The sequence below is a fragment of the Ascaphus truei genome, chromosome 5, assembly GCF_040206685.1.
Source record: "Ascaphus truei isolate aAscTru1 chromosome 5, aAscTru1.hap1, whole genome shotgun sequence".
Taxonomy (NCBI): Eukaryota; Metazoa; Chordata; class Amphibia; order Anura; family Ascaphidae; genus Ascaphus; species Ascaphus truei.
The window spans coordinates 194487612-194511403 of NC_134487.1; the positions used below are offsets into that span (position 1 = coordinate 194487612).

Genomic DNA, 23792 nt, shown 5'->3' on the forward strand with positions numbered 1-23792 from the left:
ATATAAAAAAAGAAAAACAATTATTTTTAAAACACCCATTTGGCATCAATTTGCCGGGTGTCAAATGTGTCACGTGAAGAAAGTGACTCACAGACAATTCATAATGTGACACTGAGCAACTTAAAACCCCTGGAGCTTCCCATTAATTCCGCGGACATACAAAGAACCTTGTCCATCTTAATTTGATTGGGGTTTGAGATTCAGTGACAGTTGAAATGTGTATTATTAAACTGCTTAAACATACCCAGTGGAATTGGAAGACAGCCTAAGTATAGCCAACGTTACTTTCTGAAGTCTCTTTTTCTATTAAATTTCCCCGTCTGGCTCCTGTTATATTAAAACTCATGTTTCCTGTAATTATTTAATAAAAAGTAAATAGAGGTGCAGTTTCTGTGGGGATGTGACCTTCTCTGTTAATTTGATTCTGCGGAAGTTTTTCTTAGATAAACAAGGAACGCAGATTACAATACGACCTGAAATCACTTTTGTGGAACCTGTTTGTTTAGCTGCGCTTGTCAGAGTCTCTTAACACTGCTTCATACAGCGTGTCAGTTAACAACTATGATCATATGGGTTCACAGAATCCCTGCTCAGAAGAGCTTACACTCTACTATTTGTTCCAAGCGCAATGGGGAATGTCAGTTACATGTACCTTTCAGTGACCACAAGTTTCCTGCCGACTCCTCCTGAATGGAAGTGTAGGGCTTAGTAATTGGGTGCACTGTTGGGCTGACATACTGTACCAAGGTCACACTAACTGCTCGGGTCACACACTGTAATGGAGTTACACTGCACTGGCTGCATTTTGTTCTATCTCAATTTTTCAGCATTAAATGAGCCTACCATAGATTACGGATTCCAAAGGCTACAGAAAGTGATTCCGAGACATCCTGGGGACCCAGAGAGGTTGGCAAAGGTAAGAGCAGTGACATATAGTGAGAGAGTTGACACTAAGCCATAACACAATGGTAGAAGTGACACTGAGCAGTTATAAGGGGAGAAGTGACACTGAGCAGTAACAATAAATATAAGGTCGTAACTCAGCTTTGAATGACCCTAATCCTAATGGAGAATCCAACATCTTGTGTCTGATAAACAATTAAATTACATAATCTAAAATAATAGTCAACTCCAGAAAGTAAACTTCCCCCAAGTGTAAAACTGTCAGAAAGGCACAGAAAGCTATGCGTGATGAGAAAACAATACATGATCCTGTATCTCACTGTGAGCAAAGCAGAGATCACAATCACTCTTCACCATTTATTTTTTGAGTAATAACACGTCTCCACTTAAGGAGGCATCGCAATACTTTACAGTTAAACAAATTAAAATGATATACAATTGTTTTGTTAGACAGGAAAAGCCAGAAGGAAGGCTTAAGTCTTACACCGATCCCGAAACAGTAGTAAAGTAAATATACACTTTAGCTCTCACTAGTGCACCTGTGTCTCAATAAATTATATTACCAGCTCTCCGTATCACAGTACTACACCAGGAATTTACTGTACCATGGAAGTTTTCTTCCATGCTTTGACCTGGCAGAATCTGTGTTAAAGATGTCTGTCACTGCCAGAGATGCTCCAGTATTGAGCCACATACTGTACTGTAAATGCAAGCTAAACACAGCCAGTCTGTTCAGAACCTCGGACAGCTCTGAAACAAGAACGTCTGCTAGATAAACCTGCGTATGTTTCATGTTTATTACCCCTTCTATGGCGGATCCTTTTCAGTACAGAGGGATCTTCTGCACAAAAATATGCTTTTGAGGGAAGTGATTCACTATACCTCTATTGTTCTATAAATTCCAGTGCTGTGTAGAAGGTGTGGAAGGATGTAGTGTTCATACTTTACTGGGGTTATGATCTTAAATACTTTTTTTCCCTCTTTCTGAAGGAAATGTTACTAAAAAGAGCAGCTGATCTGGTGGAGGCGTTATATGGCACCACACACAATAACCAGGTAATGCTCCTAAGTACAATCAAAGAGACGGCTAAGAGGAAATATGATAACTATATACAAATATATTCAATACAATGAGCATTCAAAAGAACTATTCATCCAAAGGACAGTACAAACGACACAGGCTCATATCTTAAGGTTGGAGGAAAGGACATTTCCCCAGCAACAGAGGAAAGGGTTCTTTACAGTAAGGTCAGTTAAAATGTGGAATTCATTACCCATGGAGACTGTGATGGCAGATACAATAGATATCTTCAAAAAAAGGTTGGACATCTTTTTCTAAAGGAAAGGTTTACAGGGATATACCAAATAAGTAAACATGGGAAGGATCTGGATCCAGGGAGAAATCTGATCACAATTATTTGGAGTCAGGAAGGAATTTCATATTCCCCTTATGATACAGCATTGGATGATGTTTCACTTGGGTTTTTTGTTAGCCTCCCTCTGGATCAAAATACTGTAAATATAAATATAGGATAAAGTATCTGTTGTCTAAATTTAGCATAGGTTGAACTTGATGGACATGTGTCTTTTTTCAACCTCCTCTACTATGTAACAATGTAACTATGTAACCCCCTGAGCTTTAAACCCAAGTGGACTGGGGGAGGAGGTGGGTGGGGTCTGATGCTACATGCTAAAATATGTTAATGGATCTGTTATGTATCTTCCATAGATGTATCTGTTCTGTGAAATGTGGAATGAGTGATGCGTACACGCCTCGCTCACTCTGCTTTGTTTCTTCTCCCACACAGGACATCATACTGAAGAGGGCGGCTGATATTGCTGAGGCTCTGTACAGTGTACCTAGGAACCACAGTCAGATCCCCACACTCTCCAGCTCTCCCGTGCACAGTGGCATGATGGGAATTAACTCATACGGGGGGCAGCTGGGGGTCAGCATCTCAGAGTCACAGGCCAATAACCAGGGTAAGAAGTTGCATGCAACAAATTTGTAAAGTGGCCCATGTTTGATCCTGTCTCCCCCTGGCTCTCTATTACCTCTCTCTATTATCTCTCTTTGGCACCCCTGCTGATTTACCACACAGTTTAACACCGGTCTCTCCACCTAAGGTTACATTCGGAATACGAGCAGTATCTCCCCACGTGGATATTCCACCAGCTCCACCCCCCAACATTCCAACTACAGCACCCCCAGCAACAGCATGAACGGCTACAGCAATGTCCCCATGTCAAACCTAGGGGTGCCAGGTTCCCCTGGATTCATCAATGGCTCTCCTACTGGCTCCCCCTATGGCAGTGAGTATCCCACCACCAATTGTGATCACTTAAAATGTACCATAAACTATCAATGAGAAAATCCTTAATCTCTAAACATATCCAGCCTAGTGATCATAATCATGCTGCACTGTATTATGATGCAGAGTATCTCTAAACATATCCACCTACTGGTAATAATTTGGCTGCACTATATAATGATGTTGAGTATCTTTATATACTCCGAGTAGTCTGATAATGAATGGAAGGTCTGCAAACCGATGCATAGTGTCTTTATATATTACAAGCGTTCTGATAATGAACATCTCTCACTATATAATGATACTTAGTATCTCTATGCATCTCCAACCCTCTCACTGTGTTCTTACCATGTTTTGTAATAATACTGAGTATCTCTAGGCATGGTCAACACCCTGAAAATCAATGTTTTGCACTGTATAGAGGGAAGAAGGATTTCTTTAATAGTACATACCCACAGGGCTCACTCACTTTTTTAAATAATAATATTAATAATAATGCTTTTTTCAGTGTACGCAGCACTGTACATAGATTTTATGCAGACACGGGTCCCTGCCCCGTAGAGTTTCCAATCTATTTTTTGATGCCTGAGGCACAGTGAAGTAAAGTGACTTGCCCAAGGTCAAAAGGAGCTGATCCCAGGATTTAAACCAGGCTCCCCTGATTCAAACTCGATGTTATTGTTTTTCAGAGTCAGTGTATTTACTCTAATGTGTTACATATACCTTTGCCAAGTTTGCCATGTTGGTACCTGCACCAGCTGACTGCCCATCCTGTTGTTGCAGTCATGCCCTCCAGCCCCCCATTGGGCTCCTCCGGCAGCTCCTCCATCCTGCCTTTCTCCTCCTCCGTCTTCCCCTCTATCAAACAGAAGAGTGCCTTCGCTCCCGTCATCCGACCGCAGGGGTCCCCGTCCCCCGCATGCACCAGCGGCAACACTAACGGGTTCCGAGGTGAGGGGCTTAGAGGGTGAGACATGTTATAATAACACCCATTATAATAACTACCATTGCATTAACACCTGTTCTAATAACATACAAGCGAGACCTACACACGTCATAACAGGTATCGGTAGAATGAGATTGTGGTAGCTGTGTTGGTGCAGCTGCAATTGGGCAGAAATAAGTGAGCATTTCAGTAGGAGGTGACCCCTCTTTCACTTGGATGTTGTTTTTTAAGGCAAGCTTTCGAGATTCATGGTCACTTTGTCAGGTCCACTGAAAAATGAGCAAATCTGCCTCAGCTTCTTTTAAAAGATTCACTTATTTCTGCAGATAAGCCAGCAAGCAGTGTGATAATGGTAAGACAGTGAGAGAAAGAGAGTGGCACCTCCAAAGGCAGACTTATTACACATGCAATAACACTCGCTGCTCACCTTTAGTGTATCTTTCCTGGTAGAAAACTTTAAAGCTGCAGTTCAAGCAATTTCCTACAGTACAAGTGTGTTTTGTTTTTAAATAAATCAGTTCTGTACCATGAAAAAATACTTGTGGCATTAAAAAAAAAAAATGTAAAGACATTTTTAATGTATTCTAATGTTGCAAGCATTTTTGTTTTTATAGAAACCATTTACAAAGTCATACCCCTTCCTCTTTTCAGACAGGCTCTGGACTGCACCAATTGTATCTAGTGCCTGCCTGGTCACATGATCTTTCACACAAAACTTTGCATCCTGTGTACTGTTGTGCAGCTCCAACAGTGAATTAAATAACCCCCGATTCGGCGATCGATTACAAGAGAACAGATCGATCAGCAACTTAGCTTATCACTTGTCAGTGTGCAGATTGTATTGATGCACATATTGAATGGAAAAAAAATAAAAAGTAAAATGGCAGCTTGAACTGCAGCTTTAAGTAGATTAATGCATGGTCACAGCCTGACTATGTACAGTAGATCTGTAACACACAGAGTAATGTGTATCTGTAACATGCATGGTAGTATGTATCTGACACAGAGCAGCGTGTATCTTTGTAACAGTGCAATGCGTACCTGTGACATGCAGAGCAGTGTGTATATGTCACACAGAGCAGTGTGCAACATTGTAACTTAGAGCAGTGTATTTTTGGAATACAGAGCAGTGTATCTTTGTAACTCAAAACAGTGTATCTTTGCAACATAGAGCAGTGTGTATGTTAGTAACGGAGAGTAGTGCAACTTTGTAACACAGTGAGTATGTCAGTAATGTAGTGTGTATCTGTCATGGGAGACCAGGTACTGTATTTACATCTTTATACCGCAATCATATCACTGAGCAAAACTCAAGAAGTAAAATAAAATTTCATTTATTCCATTGAAACAGACGTACACACAGTGAGTTTGTCACGATGTGCTCACCACAAGTAAGGTGTGACCGCGGGGCCGAGGTGGGGAAGGATATAAACACCACACACAGCTGCGTGGGTGCGTCTAGAGTGTAGGTTTGTCAAGGTAGCCGGGTCTGGGTTGGAGAGGTACGGATCTTTGCAGGTACTATTAGCCAGGGTCTGGGTTGGAGAGCGGAGAATATTCGTTGTATGGGTGCCGAGGTCAGGGTTGGAGAGGTGTGGATTGTCATAGATAGCCGGGGTCAGGAGTACAGAAGAGCGGAGTCCAATACAAGCCAGATAAATAACAGAGAGCTGCGAACAAGGAGACAAGACTGCAAAGGCTATTAAGCAATGAACACAAGGGAACATAGGATTATGCTCAGCCAAAGAGCCAGTGGGGCAGCAGAGAATAAGTAGGGAAAGCAGCCAATGAATGAAGGTGATGAGGGGCGCGGTGGCTGTGATTGACCATTCCGACGTGAGATGCAGGTGCGGTGAGGAGCCCCCGTGCAGGGTGATGATGTGGCTCTTGAGCACGTTGATTGGATGCCGTGTGCGCACGCCACGCACTGACTGTGCCACCGCACAGGTGAAGTCTGGAGGCAGATGTACTAAGGGCCGGTCGAGGTGCGCATGCCCACTGCGGGAACTGGAACCAGGGGAAGAGGTGCCATGAAGCGTGGGCGGAGGACAGGTCCCGTCCACGGGTTGAGGTACGTGGGGTAAGCGCCGAGGTTGACGTGCCCCAAGGATCCTCACAGAAATACAATAAACAAGAGGAAACACACTTACTTGGTGTCTGGGCTACAAACTAACCTTTCCTAGTTGAAATCGCACAGAAAACAAAGTCTATACAAAGTTTTTCAGATGACTGGGACTAAGTCCGAAAAGTCCTGGAACCGAAATCGGCATGCAGTTCCTGACGCCACCGCTGTTTCCACTCTGGAGGTGCGTCAGGAACCTCCTGGTACTCCTGGTACTCTTTTCATCTTGCAGTTCCAGCTGCGACCGCTACGAAGTATTCTGAGAACTTGGCCCCGAAAAGTGGGACAGAAAAATTCTCGCCTTGAAATTTCTGAAGCCGGCTCACTGACATCTCTCACAGAGCATCTTTGAATTTACTGCTGCTATTTTGGCGCTTAAAATCTCCTGACCTGATTGGCTGCTGGGTTTCTTATAGGATTTTAGTCCCATTCACAGAATACCTCAACCAATCAGAGCCCTTATTCATGCCAGGATAAGGGGAACTCGAGTATAACTCCGGTACTCCGCCTGCCCTAACACCTTGGCATCTCTTACACTTTCAAGTCCAGGACCCTAGCAAACTCAGTGGCGCTAAGCCTTGTGGCCATCTGGTCTCTCGAAACCAGGGACTTTGAAATTCCCCAGCTCATATACAGTGCAAAAAAATATATACCTTTTATACACCATGTTAATAAAAATCTCACAAAATTCTTCTAATTCCCTCGCCCCCATGGATATGCTGAAAAGATGCGCACGTTCATTTTCAGAGCCCCTAGACCTTCCTATAAGAAGTTTACTAAAAAAAAATGCTTTAAATAACATTTAGGATAAGTTTCAGAGTTGCTTCTAATGTACCGAAGCTGGACTTAGAAATAATTTCACACTCGCAACCTCATGGATGGTTGGAGACAGTCCGAACCACTAAACCGGGTCCGGGTGTTTGGGCATATACTGCGGGGGGCGGGGGGGACTCCCCCTAAACTAGGGACCCCTGACTATATCCGGGATATGCATATCCCTATGCCCCCTTTTACCTTTCTGGTCTGTGCTGAAGCAGGGCATCCTGGCAGTGAGCCGCATAACTGCTTTCCAGGGAGGACTTTGTCCGGAGGTCTGTGTCTGACTCGACTCCCGGATACATTTTTGGGGTGGCTAGCAACTCTGGACCCCGGCTAGCTAGACACAATCTGACAACACTTTTACTCGCAAAATCCACCCTGAAACTCATAGCCTGAGAATCCCCACTGGTTAGCACTCCTGGATAGGCAAAAGACATAAATTCTTTATTGCCATACAATTACATTCATTGCAGGTACAATACACAGGTTGCAGAGCTGACACTCTAAAACCTGAAACAGGGCTCAGATGTTACCAGCCAGGCATAATACTTTTATTTATGGCCTGGTTACCCTTTCACCTTCACAGTATCTCAGTAATGTAAACAGCGTGTATCACAGTAATGCAGAGCAATGTGTATCTGTCACGCATAGCAGTGTGTATATGTGCCAGATCCACACAGAGCAGTGTATAACTTTGTGCTGCTCACACCTCCAGCAAGAGCTGTGTGATTGTACACTGCTGTCTGTTCTCTGCTCAGCATATCCCCCATTTATACTCTTTACCTGATGACCCTGTCTTTTTGGGAGGGTCAGAGCAAAGTAGACGGCTTCCCCTTCTGTCTGATCTGTGGCCCTCACAGGCCATGTATTTGACCTTTCCCCACCCTTCCCCCTCTGTGGGGACACACAGAGCTGTCAGAATGGGAAGCAGTGAGAGGATGTGGTGAAATCTCTGCAGGAATCACAGCATGGGGCTTCTATTCTGCATGACTGGAAAAAAGACAGGGACACTGCTATCAATTTACACACATAGAGTGTGACACAATCACACACAGACACAGGGACACATCATTATACACACATACAGTGTGCCACAGGAACTTTCATATCATTATACACACATACAGAGAGACACAGGGGCGTTCATATCCTTATATACACATACTGTACTGTACAGTGAGACACCGTCACTTCTGTATCATTTTACACACAGACAATGTGACACAGAGAATTATTATACAAACATACAGTGTTACACAATCACACATGTATGTACACATGGGCACTCATCATTATACAAACATACCTTGGGACAAAGGGACTTTCATATCATGATATTTGAGATGGTCTACATTTCTAAAGTAACCAATGATGAGCTACAGATCAGGACCAACTCTAAGGCCTTGCCCCCGCTGCCTGCTACAGTGTCCGCTGTGGCGGACGCTGCGCTCACGAGAGCCCTCCCCGCAATGGCGCCGGGCCCGCTGCGAGGGGGGGCCGCAGCGCTCGCGCGAGAGCTACTCCTGCTCTCAATAGAATTGAGAGCAGGAACTCGCGTCGAGCGGCTAGGCACGCCCCCCGGCGGTTCAGCCAATGAGGGCGAACCTGCCGGGTGATGTCATGGCCGCGCCCCCGTCACTCCTCCACCACGCCCCCCCCCGGTCTCTGCTCCTGCAGTGAGCTGCAGACCGGGGAATCGCCGGAACGCACAGCCAAAAGCGCGGGCGCGCATTACAACGCCGTGACCGGGGCCTTAGCCTAAGGCTGCGCTTATAGTGCCGGCGCTGTTGCAGCGACAAAGCGACAAAAATTTGGTAGTCACTGTTATTTGATTTTTTCGGTGAAGTTCTCCCCTTGCAGCCAATCGGGAGCTTCACCGTGCCTCTGCCCACCCCTTTTATGACGTCGCTGGCCGTGCAGCCAGCAACGTTGCCCAAAACTAAAGTGCAGCTCTAGCGATTGGCGATGGGTGACGTCATCAGTCGCGTCGCCGTCGCCATCACTATAAGCGCTGCATAACACCATTCTAGCCCCTGTCACAAGTTTTAAATATCTGGACATATGGTTTGACTCCCATTTTACATTTGGGTAGCAAATTGATACCCTGACATCTAAAACGTATGGCAAACTTGGTGTACTTTATTGGAACAAATACTCCCTAAGCCAGCTGGTCAGAAAGCGCATAGATGCTAATGCCAATGATAGATTATGGGGACATAGTATATGGTACAGCACCCCAAACTCACCTTTGCAAACTAGACACTCAATATACCACTTTGTTCTACAATGTAACTACAACACAGATCACTGTGAATTGCTCCAAGAACTATATTGGCTATCACTTGAATTTATTTATTTATAAAATATTTTACCAGGAAGTAATAGGGAAAGTAGAATGATCCAGGGCAACTTCGGATTTCTTTAGAATTTTTTTTCTAAAGAAATCCGAAGTTGCCCTGGATCATTCTACTTTCCCTATTGCTGGATTTTCTAGGCAGATATCCCTGAACCAGGAGCACCGGTCTTTTGCAAGCATCTCATTTGTTTATTGTGGTGTGCAGCTTCTCTTGTTATACTACCAGGAAGTAATACATTGAGAGTTACCTCTCATTTTCAAGTATGTCCTGGACATAGAGTTAAGACAAATAATACATGGTTACAAATACAGTTACATAAGTGAACAGGGTATACATTATATACAAGACATTGCATGCACAGTTAAAGAAAATATATATTATAGGCATATGTAACAGTTACAGACCAGATTAAAATGTGAGACAGCCTTAGTTTTGAAAGAACTTAAACTGGGGGTGGATGTGAGAGTCTCCGGTAGGTTGTTCCAGTTTTGGGGTGCACGGTAAGAGAAGGAGGAGGGGCCGGATACTTTGTTGAGCCTTGGGACCATGAACAGTCTTTTGGGGTCTGATCTCAGATGATAAGTGCTGCATGTGGTAGGGGTGAGGAGCTTGTTCAGATAGACGGGTAGCTTGCCTAGAAAGTATTTGAAGGCAAGACAGGAAAGGTGAATTTTGCGCCTAAACTCAAGTGATGACCAATCTAATTCTTTGAGCATTTCACAGTGATGTGTGTTGTAGTTGCATTGGAGAACAAAACGACAAATTGAATTGTAGATGATGTCAAGTTTGCCAAGGTGGGTTTGGGGTGCCAAGCCATATACTATGTCTCCATAGTCGATAATTGGCATTAACATCTGTTGTACGATACGCTTTCTGACCAGGAGACTTAGGGAGGATTTGTTCCTGTAAAGTACACCTAGTTTGGCATAGGTCTTGGATGTCAGGGTATCAATGTGCATCCCGAATGTTAAGTGGGAGTCAAACCATATGCCCAGGTATTTAAAACTAGTGACAGGGGTTAGGGTGGTGTTTGCGTTGGTTCTGATCTGGAGCTCCGTCACTGGAAGCTTTAAAAATTTAGTCTTGGTCCCAAATACCATTGCTACAGTCTTGTCAGTGTTTAGAAACAGTTTGTTTTGCGAAAATCCAGTTTTCAAGTCCCAAAAAGTCAGACTGAAGTATGTTTTCAAGGTCGGAGAGGCTATGGCTGTGTGCATATAGGATTGTGTCATCTGCATACCACAAAGTACAATTTTCCTGTCTTGCCTTCAAATACCTTCTGGGCAAGCTACTCAACTATATGAACAGGCTCCTCACCCCTACCACATGCAGCACTTACTGTATCACCTGAGATCTGACTCCGAAAGACTGTTCATGGTCCCAAGGTTCAACAAAAAATCCAGCCGTTCTTCCTTCTCTTAGCATGTATCTAACAAATAGAACAATCTACCTGAGACTCTCAAAGCCACTACTGCTCTAAGTACTTTTAAGACTAGAGCTGTCTCACATTTTAATCTGGTCTGTAACTGTTACATACACCTCTAACATATATTATCTTTAACTGTTCATGACATTTCTTTAAGGATAATATATAACCCTGTTCGTTTAATGTAACCATGTACTGTTATTATAACTGTGCCCAGGACATACTTGAAAACGAGAGGTAACTCTCAATGTATTACTTCCTGGTTAAACCATTTTATAAATAAAAATAAATAAAATACAGTGGGACACAAGGACTTTCATATAATTTTACACACATACAGTGTGACACAATTACACATACAAACTCAGGGACACTCATATAATTAAATACACATACCGTGTGAAACAAACACACACAAACAGGGACACTCATATACATTTATATTCATACAGTGTGACACAGGGACTTTCATACCATTATTCTGTACACACATAATGTGACACAAGAACTTTCATATAATTATACATACATACAGAGAGCTAGAGAGACTTTTATATCAGTATACACACAAACAGTGAGACACAGGGACTTTCATATAATTACACAAACATACAGTGTGACACAGGGACTTTCATGTCATTATATACATATACAGTGTGACACAGGCACCCTCATATTATTATACACACATACAGTGTAATGCAGGAACTTTCATACCATTATACACACATACAGTGTGACAGAATCACGCATACATACTCAGGGACACTCATATCATTATACACACAAAGAGACACAAGGACTTTCATTTAATTATACACACATACAGAGAGACACATGGACCCTCATATCATTATACATACATACAGAGAGACACATGGACCCTTATATCATTATACACACATACAGAGAGACACAGGGATTTTCATATCATTTTGCACACATACAGAGAGACACAGGGATTTTCATATCATTATACACACATACAGAGAGAGACAGGGATTTTCATATCATTATACACACATACAGAGAGACACATGGACCCTCATATCATTATACACACATACAGAGAGACACAGGGATTTTCATATCATTATGCACACATACAGAGAGACACAGGGATTTTCATATCATTATGCACACATACAGTAGGACACAATCACAAATACAGTGTGACACATGAACTTCTATATCATGATACACACATACAGTTTGACACAGGCACCTTCATATCATTATACACGCATACAGTGTAACATAGACACCATCATAGATTTACACACATACAATGTGACAGAGGGACTTTAATATAATTATACACACATAAATAGAGAGACACATGGACCCTCATATCATTATTAGGGTTGCCAGGTGGCTTCTCCAAAAATACTGGACACAATGGTGACAGTTTCGACGTGCTCGAGACACACACACCTCTCCCTGCTCTATTCTGTTTACTCCTCTCCTTGGCCCCACCCCCAGGCTCTTGATGCCTCCTCTTGATTGGCTGCATTACCCAGCAGCAGCCAATCAGGATGGAGGAAGCTGCCAAGTCCCCTATCAACAGCCCTGCTCTCTCCCTACTCAGGGAAATCCCGCCCCCTCCCCCCCCTCCCCTCTCAATCCGGTCATGTCACTATGTCCAGAGAGGTAATACACATACACATACATGTCGAGCATTACCTCTAATTTCTTACTGGACAGTGTCCAAATACAGCACAGTCCAGTTCAATACTGGACATCTGGCTACCCTAATAATTATACACACATACAGAGAGACATATGGACCCTCATATCTTTATACACAGATACAGTGTAACACAGGGACTTTCATATAATTATACATGCATACAGTGTGACACAAGGACTACCATATAATTATACACACATGCAGTGTGAAACAGGAACGTTTATTGCATTGCATACATACCGTGTGACACAATCACACATACAGTTAGGTCCGGAAATAACTGGACACTGATACAAGTTTTATTATTGCGGCTGTGTACCAAAATAAATTCAAGTTACAGTTAAATAATGAATATGGACTTAAAGTGCAGTCTATCAGCTTTAATTTGAGGGTATTCACATCCAAATTGGAGGAAGGGTTTAGGAATTACATCTCTTTAATATGTAGACCCCTCTTTTTCAAGGGACCAAAAGTAATTGGACAATTGACTCAAAAGCTGTTTCATGGGCAGGTGTGGGCTATTCCTTCATTATTTCATCATCAATTAAGCAGGTGAAAGGTCTGGAGTTGATTCCAGGTGTGACATTCACATTTGGAAGCTGTTGCTGTGAACCCACAACATGCGGTCAAAGGAGCTCTCAATCCAAGTGAAACAGGGCATCCTTAGGCTGCAAAAAAAAAAAGAAAATCCATCAGAGAGATAGCAGGAACATTAGGAGTGGCCAAATCAACAGTTTGGTACATTCTGAGAAAAAAAAAACGCACTGGTGAGCTCTGCAACACAAAAAGGCCTGGACGTCCACAGAAGACAACAGTGGTGGATGATCATAGGATCCTTTCCATGTTAAAGAAACACCCCTTCACAAAATCCAGCCAAGTGAAAAACACTCTCCAGGAGGTAGGCATATCATTATCCAAGTCTACCATAAAGAGAAGACTTCACGAGAGAAAATACAGAGGGTTCACCACAAGGTGCAAACCATTCGTAAGCCTCAAGAATAGAAAGGCCAGATTAGACTTTGCCAAACAATATCCAAAAAAAGTCAGCCCAGTTCTGGAACAGCATTCTTTGGACAGATGAAACTAAGATCAACCTGTACCAGAATGGTGGGAAGAAAAAAGTATGAAGAAGGCTTGGAACTGCTCATGATCCGAAGCATACCACATCATCTGTAAAACACGGTGGAGGCAGTGTGATGGCATGGGCATGCATGGCTTACAATGGCAGTGGGTCACTAGTGTTTATTGATGACGTGACAGAAGACAGAAGCAGCCGGATGAATTTTGAAGTGTATAGGGATATATTGTCTGCTCAGATTCAGCCAAATTAAGGCAGAAAGACCCACGAACAAACAACAACTGAAGACAGCTGCAGTAAAGGCCTGCAAAGCATGACAAAGGAGGAAACCCAGCGTTTGGTGATGTCCATGCGTTCCAGACTTCAAGCAGTCATTGCCTGCAAAGGATTCTTGACAAAGTATTACAAATGAACATTTTATTAATGATTGTGTTAATTTGTCCAATTAAATTTGAGCCCCTGAAATAAGGGGACTGTGTATGAAAATGGTTGCAATTCCTAAACGTTTCATACGATATTTTTGTTCACCCCCTTCAATTAAAGCTGAAAGTCTGCACTTCTATTGCATCTTGGTTGTTTCATTTCAAATCCATTGTGGTGACGTACAGACCCAAAATTATGAAAATTGTGTCAGTGTCCAATTATTTCCGGACCTAACTGTACATACACAGGGACACTGATCACTATATCATTATACACACAAAGTGTGACACAGGGACTTTCATATCATTACACACATACAGTATGACAGTAGTGCAACCGGGGGGGGGGGGTGTGTGTGCAATAATGTCATATATTTTACTATATTTACTCGCGGTTGCAGATGCCTCGCGCTCTTTCCCACAGCAATTAAACTGATTGCCGGGGGAGAGAACGGGTACTCTGTAAGAGAGCAGCCTTCCTCCTTCGACTTTGCGGGGTCATGTGATGACACATTTATACATACATACACAGGGACAACCATATCATTATACACACATACAGAGAGACACAAGGACTTTCATATCATTATACATATGTACAGAGAGACACATGAAACCTCATATAATTATACAGTGTGACATAATCACACATACAGACACAGGGACACTCCTAATTAAATACACATACAGTGTGACACAATCACACATACAGTGTGACACAGGGACTTTCATACCATTATACTGTAAACACATAGTGTGGCACAAGGACTTTCATATAATTATACACACATACAGAGAGATATAGAGACTTATATATCATTATACACACAGAGTGAGACACAGGGACTTTCATATCATTACACACAAATACAGTGTTACACCATCACACATACATAGACAGGGACCCTTATATCATTATACCCACATACAGTGTGATAGAGGGACGTTCATAGAATTATACACACATACAGAGAGACACAGGGACTTTCATGTCATTATATACACATACAGTGTGACACAGGCACCCTCATATTATTATACACACATACAGTGGGACACAGGAACTTTCATATCACTATACACACATACAGTGTGATACAATCGCACATACATACACAGGAACACTCATATCATGATACACATATACAGTGTAACAGAGGGACTTTAATATCATTATACACACATACAGAGAGATACAGGGACTTTGATATCATTATTCACACATACAGTGGAACCCAGGTACTTTCATATAATTATACCCACATACAGAGAGTCACAGGGACTTTCATATCATTATACACACATACTGTACAGAGAGACACATGGACTCTCATATCTTTATGCACACATAAAATGTGATACAGGGACTTTCATATAATTATTCAAACACAGAGAGACACAGGGACTTTCATATCATTACATACATACAGTGTGAGACAATCACACATACATACACAGGGACATTCATATCATGATTCAAACATACAGTGTGACAGATGGACTTTCATATCATTAAACACACATACAGTATGATGGTAGAGACAGGGCTGCCAACAGGGGGGGACAAAGCGTACTGGCATCCCGAGCCCCGTGAGTCAGGGGGGCCCGGGCGGCCTGGCGCCAGTTAATTACATTTTTTTAAAAAAGTTAAAAAAAAAAAGGGCCCCGATTCCCCGTGCGCATGCGCAGAGCTGAGGTCCCGGCGCGCATGTGCAGGGCAAGAAGGGTGTTTGGCCTGCTGCCTGTGTGCCCACTCCCCCCCCCCCCCGCTCTCCCCCACTCCCAACATTGGGCGGAGGGGAAGCACCAATCCAGCTTCCCCTGCATGCGCCTCCTGCCTCAGCCCACCAATCTCCCCCCCCCCCCAGCTGCCAACTTCCCGGGTGCCCCCCGACCCCGCCTCCCACGCGCCCCCAACCCGCCTCCCACGCCCCCCTCCCCCGAGCCCACCTCCCGTCCCGGGCAGCTGCCGTGGGGATATCGGGGCAGGGGTGGAAGCGTCTGGAGGCAAGGAAGAAGAAAGCAGCACACACCCAGTCAAAGTAAGTCACCCACCCAGTCACTCAACCCACCCAGTCTCTGTCAACCACCCACCCAGTCCCTGTCAACCACCCACCCAGTCCCTGTCACCCACTCACCCAGTCACTGTCACCCATCCAGTCACTGTCACCTACCCAGTCACTCAGCCCACCCACCCAGTTACTGTCACCCACCCAGTCCCTGTCAACCACCCACCCAGTCCCTGTCAACCACCCACCCAGTCCCTGTCAACCACCCACCCAGTCCCTATCACCCACTCACCCAGTCACTGTCACCCATCCAGTCACTGTCACCCACCCATTCACTCAACCCACCCACCCAGTCACTGTCACCCAGTCACTGTCACCTAATCACTGTCTCCCACCCACCCAGTCACTGTTACCCACCCAGTCACTGTTACCCACCCAGTCACTCTCACCCACCCACGCAGTCACTGTCACCCACCCACGCAGTCACTGTCACCCACCCACGCAGTCACTGTCACCCACCCAGTCACTGTCACCCACCCAGTCACTCTCACCCACAAACCCAGTCACTGTCACCCACCCAGTCACTCAGCCCACCCACCCAGTCACTGTCACCCAGTCACTGTCTCCCACCCACCCAGTCACTGTCACCCAGTCACTGTCACCGAGTCACTGTCTCCCACCCACCCAGTCACTGTCACCCACCCACCCAGTCACTGTCACCCACCCAGTCACTGTCAACCACCCTGTCACCCAGTCACTCAACCCAGTCACTGTTACCCACCCAGTCACTGTCACCCAGTCACTGTCTCTCACCCACCCAGTCACTGTCACCCACCCAGTCACGAACCCACCCACCCAGTTACTAACCCACCACTACCCACCCAGTCACTAAAGTCACTAACCCACCCACCCACCCACTAACCCACCCAGTCACTAACCCACCAAGTCACTAACCCACCCACCCACTCAGTCACTAACCCACCCACCCACTCAGTCACTCAGTCACCCACCCACTCAGTCACTCAGTCACCCACCCAATCACTGTCACCCACCCAGTTACTGTCACCCACCCACCAAGTCACTATCACCCACTCACCCACCCAGTCACTCACCCACCAACCCACCCACCCAGTCACTAAAGTGTCACTAAAGTCACCCACCCACCCAGTCATTAACCCACCCAGTCACTAACCCACCCACCCAGTCACTAAAGTGTCACTGAAGTCACCCACCCACCCAGTCATTAACCCACCCAGTCCCGAACCCACACACCCAGTCACTAACCCAACCCCCCAGTCACTAACCCAAGTTACTAATAGTCACTAACCCAAGTCACTAACCCACCCACCCAGTCACTAACCCACCCACCCAGTCACTAAAGTCACTAACCCAAGTCACTAACCCACCCACCCAGTCACTAACCCAAGTCACTTAAGTCACTAACCCACCCAGTTACTAAAGTCACTAACCAACCCAAAGTCACAAACCAAAACACCCACCCGCCCAGTCACAATCCAACCCAACCCACCCAGTCACTAACCAACCCACCCACCCTGTCACTAACCAACCCACCCAGTCACTAACCAACCCACCCACCCACTAAAAGTCACTAACCCACCCACCCACTCAGTCACCCACCCAGTCACCCACACAGTCACTGTCACCCACGCAGTCACTGTCATCCACCCACGCAATCACTGTCATCCACCCACGCAGTCACTGTCACCCACCCACCCAGTCACTGTCACCCACCCAGTCACTGTCACCCACCCAGTCACTGAAGTCACTCACTCACTCACTCACCCACCCAGTCACCCAGGCATGCAGTCACCTATCTTTTGTTGAAAGTATAAAAATAAACAGGTTGCATTGCAACAGTTTTTTCTGTATCACAATAAGAAAACAGTTAAGTAAAAGTTTTTTTTTGTGGTAGGTGCGCTATGGGTTGGGGGGGGGGGGGGTGAGCCTGCTCCTTTCATTTGTCCTGGGCCCCATGATTTCTGTTGGCTGCCCTGGCTAGAGAAACCAGGGGAGGGGGGTGCACGGGTGAATTTGCACCCGCAAGGATTTAATATATTTTACTATATTTACTCGCAGTTACAGAGGCCTTGCACTCTTTCCCACATCAATGAAACTGATTCCTGGGGGAGAGAGCGGGGGCTCTGTAAGAGAGCAGCTTTCCTCTATTGACGTTGCGGCGTCATGTGATGACACAATCACACATACATACACAGGGACCCTCATATCATTATACAGAGAGACACATATCATATCACACACAGAGACAGGGACACTCACCAATTTGTATCCATACACAATCACACACTGAGAGAAGGGCACATATCAATTTGTATAGTGTACATACATTGTGACAAATACTTGTGTAACTGTAACAGATTGTCTGTATTATATGCAGAGTAATGTCCCTGTATTATACTACATTACAGTGAATATGTGTATTTGGTGCAGTGTCTTTGTGTATTATAATGCAGTACACCACTATGTACAGTATGTGTATTATAATGCAGTGCTCTGTGTATTAGGTCGGATACAGTGCAGTGTATATGTATGTTATGATACAATGCAGTGTATATGTGTATAATAATGCAGTGTAATGTTTGTGTATTAATATGTAGTGCAGTGTGTATTTGTATTATAATGCATTACAGTGTTTATGTGTGGGTAATAATGCAGTGCATTGTGTATGTGTACAATACAGGGTACGCTATATGTATTAGTAGTGCAGTGTATTCATATTACACAAAGCAGTGTGTAAGTGTATTAAATATAGTGCAATGTAAATGCATATTATGATTTAGTCCAGTGTATAGGTGTATTATAAATTAATACATTAAAATGTGTATGTGTATTATAATGCATTCCAGTGTGTTTGTGTCGTATAATGCAGTGCAGTGTATTTGTGTTTTATAATGCATTACAGTGAATATATGTATTAGATACAGACTCTGTACTAGCAGTGTGTACAGTATGTATATTATTATGCATTGCAGAGCATATGTGTATTATATTACAGTGCAGTGTATACAGTATGTGTATTATAATGCATTGCAATGTATATGTGTAATAGATACAGTGCAGTTTATGTGTGTATTATAATGCAGTGCAGTGTTTGTATGCGGTACCCGCACTTTGATGTCTATTCTGCTTGCGCGGCAGTACGTTCTCTGGTAGTGAAGGGGTTACAATTTGTGAAGGGTAACCTGAGCAGTTGAGGGGTTGGGGAATATTCTGCCAGACACTGGGATCTTGTTTCAGTATCAGCCTGGTCTTTCAGCACTGGGCTCAGGAAGGTCTCACTCAGGCCCCAGGGAGCTCCCCTCACTGCCAGCAAAACTCTGCAGGGCAGGGAGGAGATCAAGGCGCCATGCAGGAAACCAGCCTGTGTTACACTTCAAATACAGCACAAGCAGACCAGATTATTACTGTGCAAATGTGTCATACTGTAACATCCAAATATACAGTCCGCAGCACAATGTAACACACACACACATACTATGTACATTAATGGCGCTATATAAATAAAGACATACATACAGCACAATGTAACAAACACACGTGTACAACACCATTTATTAAACACATACTGTTCAATGTAATGCATACAATATAAAACACAATGTAAAACAGGGGTACGCCACTATACACAATGTAAAACGGGGGTACGCCACTATACACAATGTAAAACAGGGGTACGCCACTATACACAATGTAAAACGGGTTTATATTTCTGAGTGAACAGAGTGAAACCTATTAAAAACACATTAGAAGGTGATTTCCAGCCCCAAAGACCTGTCAGCCACACAGAGTGCTGACACTTTCACTTATCTTCCATTTTCTAATTGTCCATGTTATATTTACAATCATATTCCTTAGCATTAGAATTATTACCAGCGACGTTACCCAGAAACACACATACCCTCTTATATGGATCTCTTGACATAAAAGCCTTTGTCCTATTTTGATGGTTAAGATGTTTTTCTTTGAAAGCTTGTTTTTTTTTCTTTTTTATATCCTAATCTTTGAATCCCCAAACTCACTCAGTCCAGCCTCATCCCTTAGTTCTTCTTAATCTCCAAAGAAATATAAATTTGAAATGAATTTGGTTGGACTTCTTAAATATGGAATGCCCTGTAACTCTACAGTTTATAGTTATGTGAGTCTCACTCTTTCCTGCTTGTCTTTATGCAGCTATGACTGGCCTTGTGGTTCCCCCCATGTGAGAAGATATTGAACTGTGTTTATTTCTCACCGAGACTCTGTTAATGATGGAGAAGAAGCTTTAAGACTTGTGCTTAGGTCCAAGGCTTGTGCAGAGATACAAGGTGGGACCTATCGTTCCTGTCCTCGGAGAGCCACAACCTTCTGTGACAAGCAGCAGTGACATGTCATGGGACAGTGACACGAGTCTTACAGCAAACTTCTTCCTTGCGGAAGACAAAGTCAAATGAAATCTTCTGTACAGAGCTGGGAATTCAGCAGACAATTCCATGGAATATTTTGGATACTTTTTTTCTTCTTTGTAGGAAAAAGAATAAACTGTTTCTATTTTCAACCAGACTTTTCTGAAACCGATTTTACGTTTCTGCATCGACAAGAAAACATTTTACAAAGGAACTGAACAGGGTATCAGCAACAAATCCTTTGAGGTCATTGTCTGCAAAGATAATCTGTTTTCTTTGCTGTACGCATCTGCTTATACATTTACTTTTTTTTTTTTTAGTTTTAAAATGTCTTCCATTATTTAATTGATGAAACTCGTAACTTATTGTATTTAGAACTAGGAATAAATCAACATAATAAAGAGATGAGATGTGAGATGTTGTTTCTCACATAGTACACAGGGTGGGATTGATGCCAACTGGGAACTTTTACACCTTCACTTGCAATGCTTCTGTAGGGTTACATGCATCTGAAACTGAGTCTATTCCACACCAAAGGACTCTCTCCTGACCACACATTGCTCCCACATAATAATTATTGTTTTTTCTTGTATTCTGCTGACAGTGTACGCTCCACTGCACATAGAATTTTGCAGGTGCAATGAGTCCCTGCCCCATAGAGTTTACAATCTAATTTTTGGTGCCTGAGGCACAGGGAGATAAAGTGACTCGTCCAACGTCACATGGAGCAAACACTGACCTACTTGAAACTCAGTGTCTTTATTTTCAGAGTCTGTACCTTTACGCACTGAACCATCCCTTCAGCGGTTATATCGGGCTCCCCTGTATAACCTCAACACTCCTTTCCTTCCTCACAGCTAACCATAATATCTACAAATTTTCTTTGTAAAACACTAACCCTAAATAGTCTGTATGTCTGTATCAGCACAAAGAAATCAGCAGCTGTTTTTTTACTTGCATCAGGATGGTTTGAGCCAGTCCTTGAAAATCTGAAATCAGCTACATTAGTTATAAACCAAGACCGTCTGAGCCTGTAACTGATCATTTGGATTCAGGAGGTCACCCTACATTAGATATAAACCCATGACTATCTGAGCCTGTCCCTGATAATCTACAGTCAGGAGGTCATCGTCATAATGCTCTGTATTAAGGTTTTACACTGGACAGATCCAGCAAGTCCAGGTCTTATAGTTAGGAATTAATCCCCAGGCAGACTCAGGTTTATAAATCACACACCTTAATGTACAGACTGGCACAGGTTGAAGCTCATCAGATAAAAATTAATATAGGTCACTGTTCTAATGGTGAGTTTAGAATGTTTTCCACAGTGTAGCAGAATATACTGCGTGGTAGATTTGTCTCTAGGTCGGTCCTGTGGGTGAAATTTAAATCCCCTTTGCTTTGAGAGGGGACCAAAAAACATTGCTTCACAATGCGTCGCTCACCCCTCAAGCAGTAACAGAGTTAATCCTTCACAACACTCTCGTGCCCAAGAGTTATATAGCACCCTCTGTCATTTCCATATCATCATAACATTTGGAGGTGTCAAGATGTATTCAGGATTCTGAGCCTATGTATATCAGTATAAACTATACAGACTATAGATCAACTGAGAAAATTAGCTGGAGGCAACACAGGATAGTACTGTACACAGCAAGATAAAGTTGGAGAGATAGAGTCTCTTAACCTTACCATCTTGGCATACTTCTAGTCCTGTTTATTCCCTGCAGCAGGAGAACATCTTTCCACTTTTCTACCTGTCTGAGGAAACTTCATAAAGTGTGAAATAATCCGTGATTATTAATGTATTAAAGGTAGGCAGGATTTGGGATATTGACAACTCCCGTCAATACCATGTTATTCTGGTAAAGTGCTGTGTATGCTGTAAATATACAGATAATGTAACATTCAGAGCAGTACACATACTATAAATACATTATGATAGAAAGCATGGAGAGCATCCCAGCTCCAAAGATCTTACAGACTCATAGATTTCTGGATGGTAATCCAACTTCTGAGTGCCTCTTCTCGGTACAGCCTCTAGAACACTCCTTCTCGCCTGTATGTCTCATCTTTGTGAAATCTGTTATTTTTGTAATTGTTATTATTGGCCAGGATGTTTATTTCATTATTTATCTCTGCGTAATTTCCACTTTTCTATGCATGGTTTATATTAAAGAAAACCCTGAAAGAGTCTCCCTAAGGTTTCCCTTTGTTTTGCTCGGAAAGTAAATCTGTGCTTTACCATTGCTATGCTCAATGCTCTGTTTTTGTAAAATCAAACCACAAAAAAACCATTGGTTGCTTTTTTTCTGTTCTAGCAACTTTATATTTAGGCAAAACAAACAAATATTTAAAATCCCTTTTGCTTTCAGAGGGGACAAAAAAACATTGGGAGAAGGAGCGGCTCAGTGAGTAAAGACACTAACTGGCACTGAGTTTGACGCAGCGGAACCTGGTTCAATTCCCAGGGTTGGCTCCTTGTGACCTTGGGCAAGTCACTTTATCTCCTGGTGCCTCAGGCACCAAAAACATAGATTGTAAGCTTTTCGGGGCAGGGACTGTGTCTGCAAAATGTCTCTGTAAAGCTAGCAGTTCTGTAAAAAAAACAAACTATTATTATTATATTGTTTGTCAGATAAATATGTCTGGTTCAGTTTTAAATTATCCACAAAAAAATAAACTCTTTTGTATTATACCTCCGTGTCTATTCAGTAAGTAAATGTGTTTTAAGGTTTTTGTGAAAAGAAACTGGTGATTGACGTGAGTTAAACGCAGGAGCCGGTATTGGGGCTGCAGAATGTAAAGCAGAGAACAACTAATGTAAGTGTGTATAGAGAGCTATGAAACACGAGAAGTTTAATAAGTGGAGCATTTACTGCAATAGGAACAGGATAATGAGGTCTCATATAATATGATACAATTTGTTACTATGTGGTTTCTGGGGGATGAGGTCATCTTGTAGCCCTCTTTGGCACGGAAGAAATTAATGTTATATGTAGAAGATCTGTAATATAAAATACAAAATACAGAACTTGCACTGACCCGGTGCTAATAATTGTAATTGGTGCTCAGGTCCAGTACCCTTACCATCAGGTACAATACACATATATAGAAAAATTAAGATCAGACCAGCACTCCTAAAGATAAAAATCAAAACTTGCTACCACATTAGTTAAAAAAATGAATTTATTACAAAAAAAATACAGTTACAAAAATCAATTTAATCATGGCCAATAACTTCACAAAAAGTCTAATGGCAAATTGGAAAATAATAGGTACATAGT

General features: G+C 43.1%; 1 protein-coding gene across 2 annotated transcripts in view; it reads left to right on the forward strand.

The window, feature by feature from the left end:
• EBF2 (EBF transcription factor 2) overlaps positions 1 to 23186 on the forward strand; it is a 111041-nt gene extending 87855 nt beyond the window's left edge. The window contains exons 11-16 of one of the 2 annotated variants that reach the window (XM_075601571.1): positions 828 to 916; positions 1894 to 1959; positions 2712 to 2886; positions 3031 to 3216; positions 3999 to 4182; positions 20294 to 23186. In XM_075601571.1, coding sequence (XP_075457686.1) covers positions 828 to 916; positions 1894 to 1959; positions 2712 to 2886; positions 3031 to 3216; positions 3999 to 4182; positions 20294 to 20336 — 743 coding nt within the window. In that variant the 3' untranslated portion in view covers positions 20337 to 23186. The remainder of the gene's footprint in view (positions 1 to 827; positions 917 to 1893; positions 1960 to 2711; positions 2887 to 3030; positions 3217 to 3998; positions 4183 to 20293) is intronic. The other variant, XM_075601573.1, reaches the window with a different exon arrangement.
• The last annotated feature ends 606 nt before the right edge of the window (positions 23187 to 23792 follow it).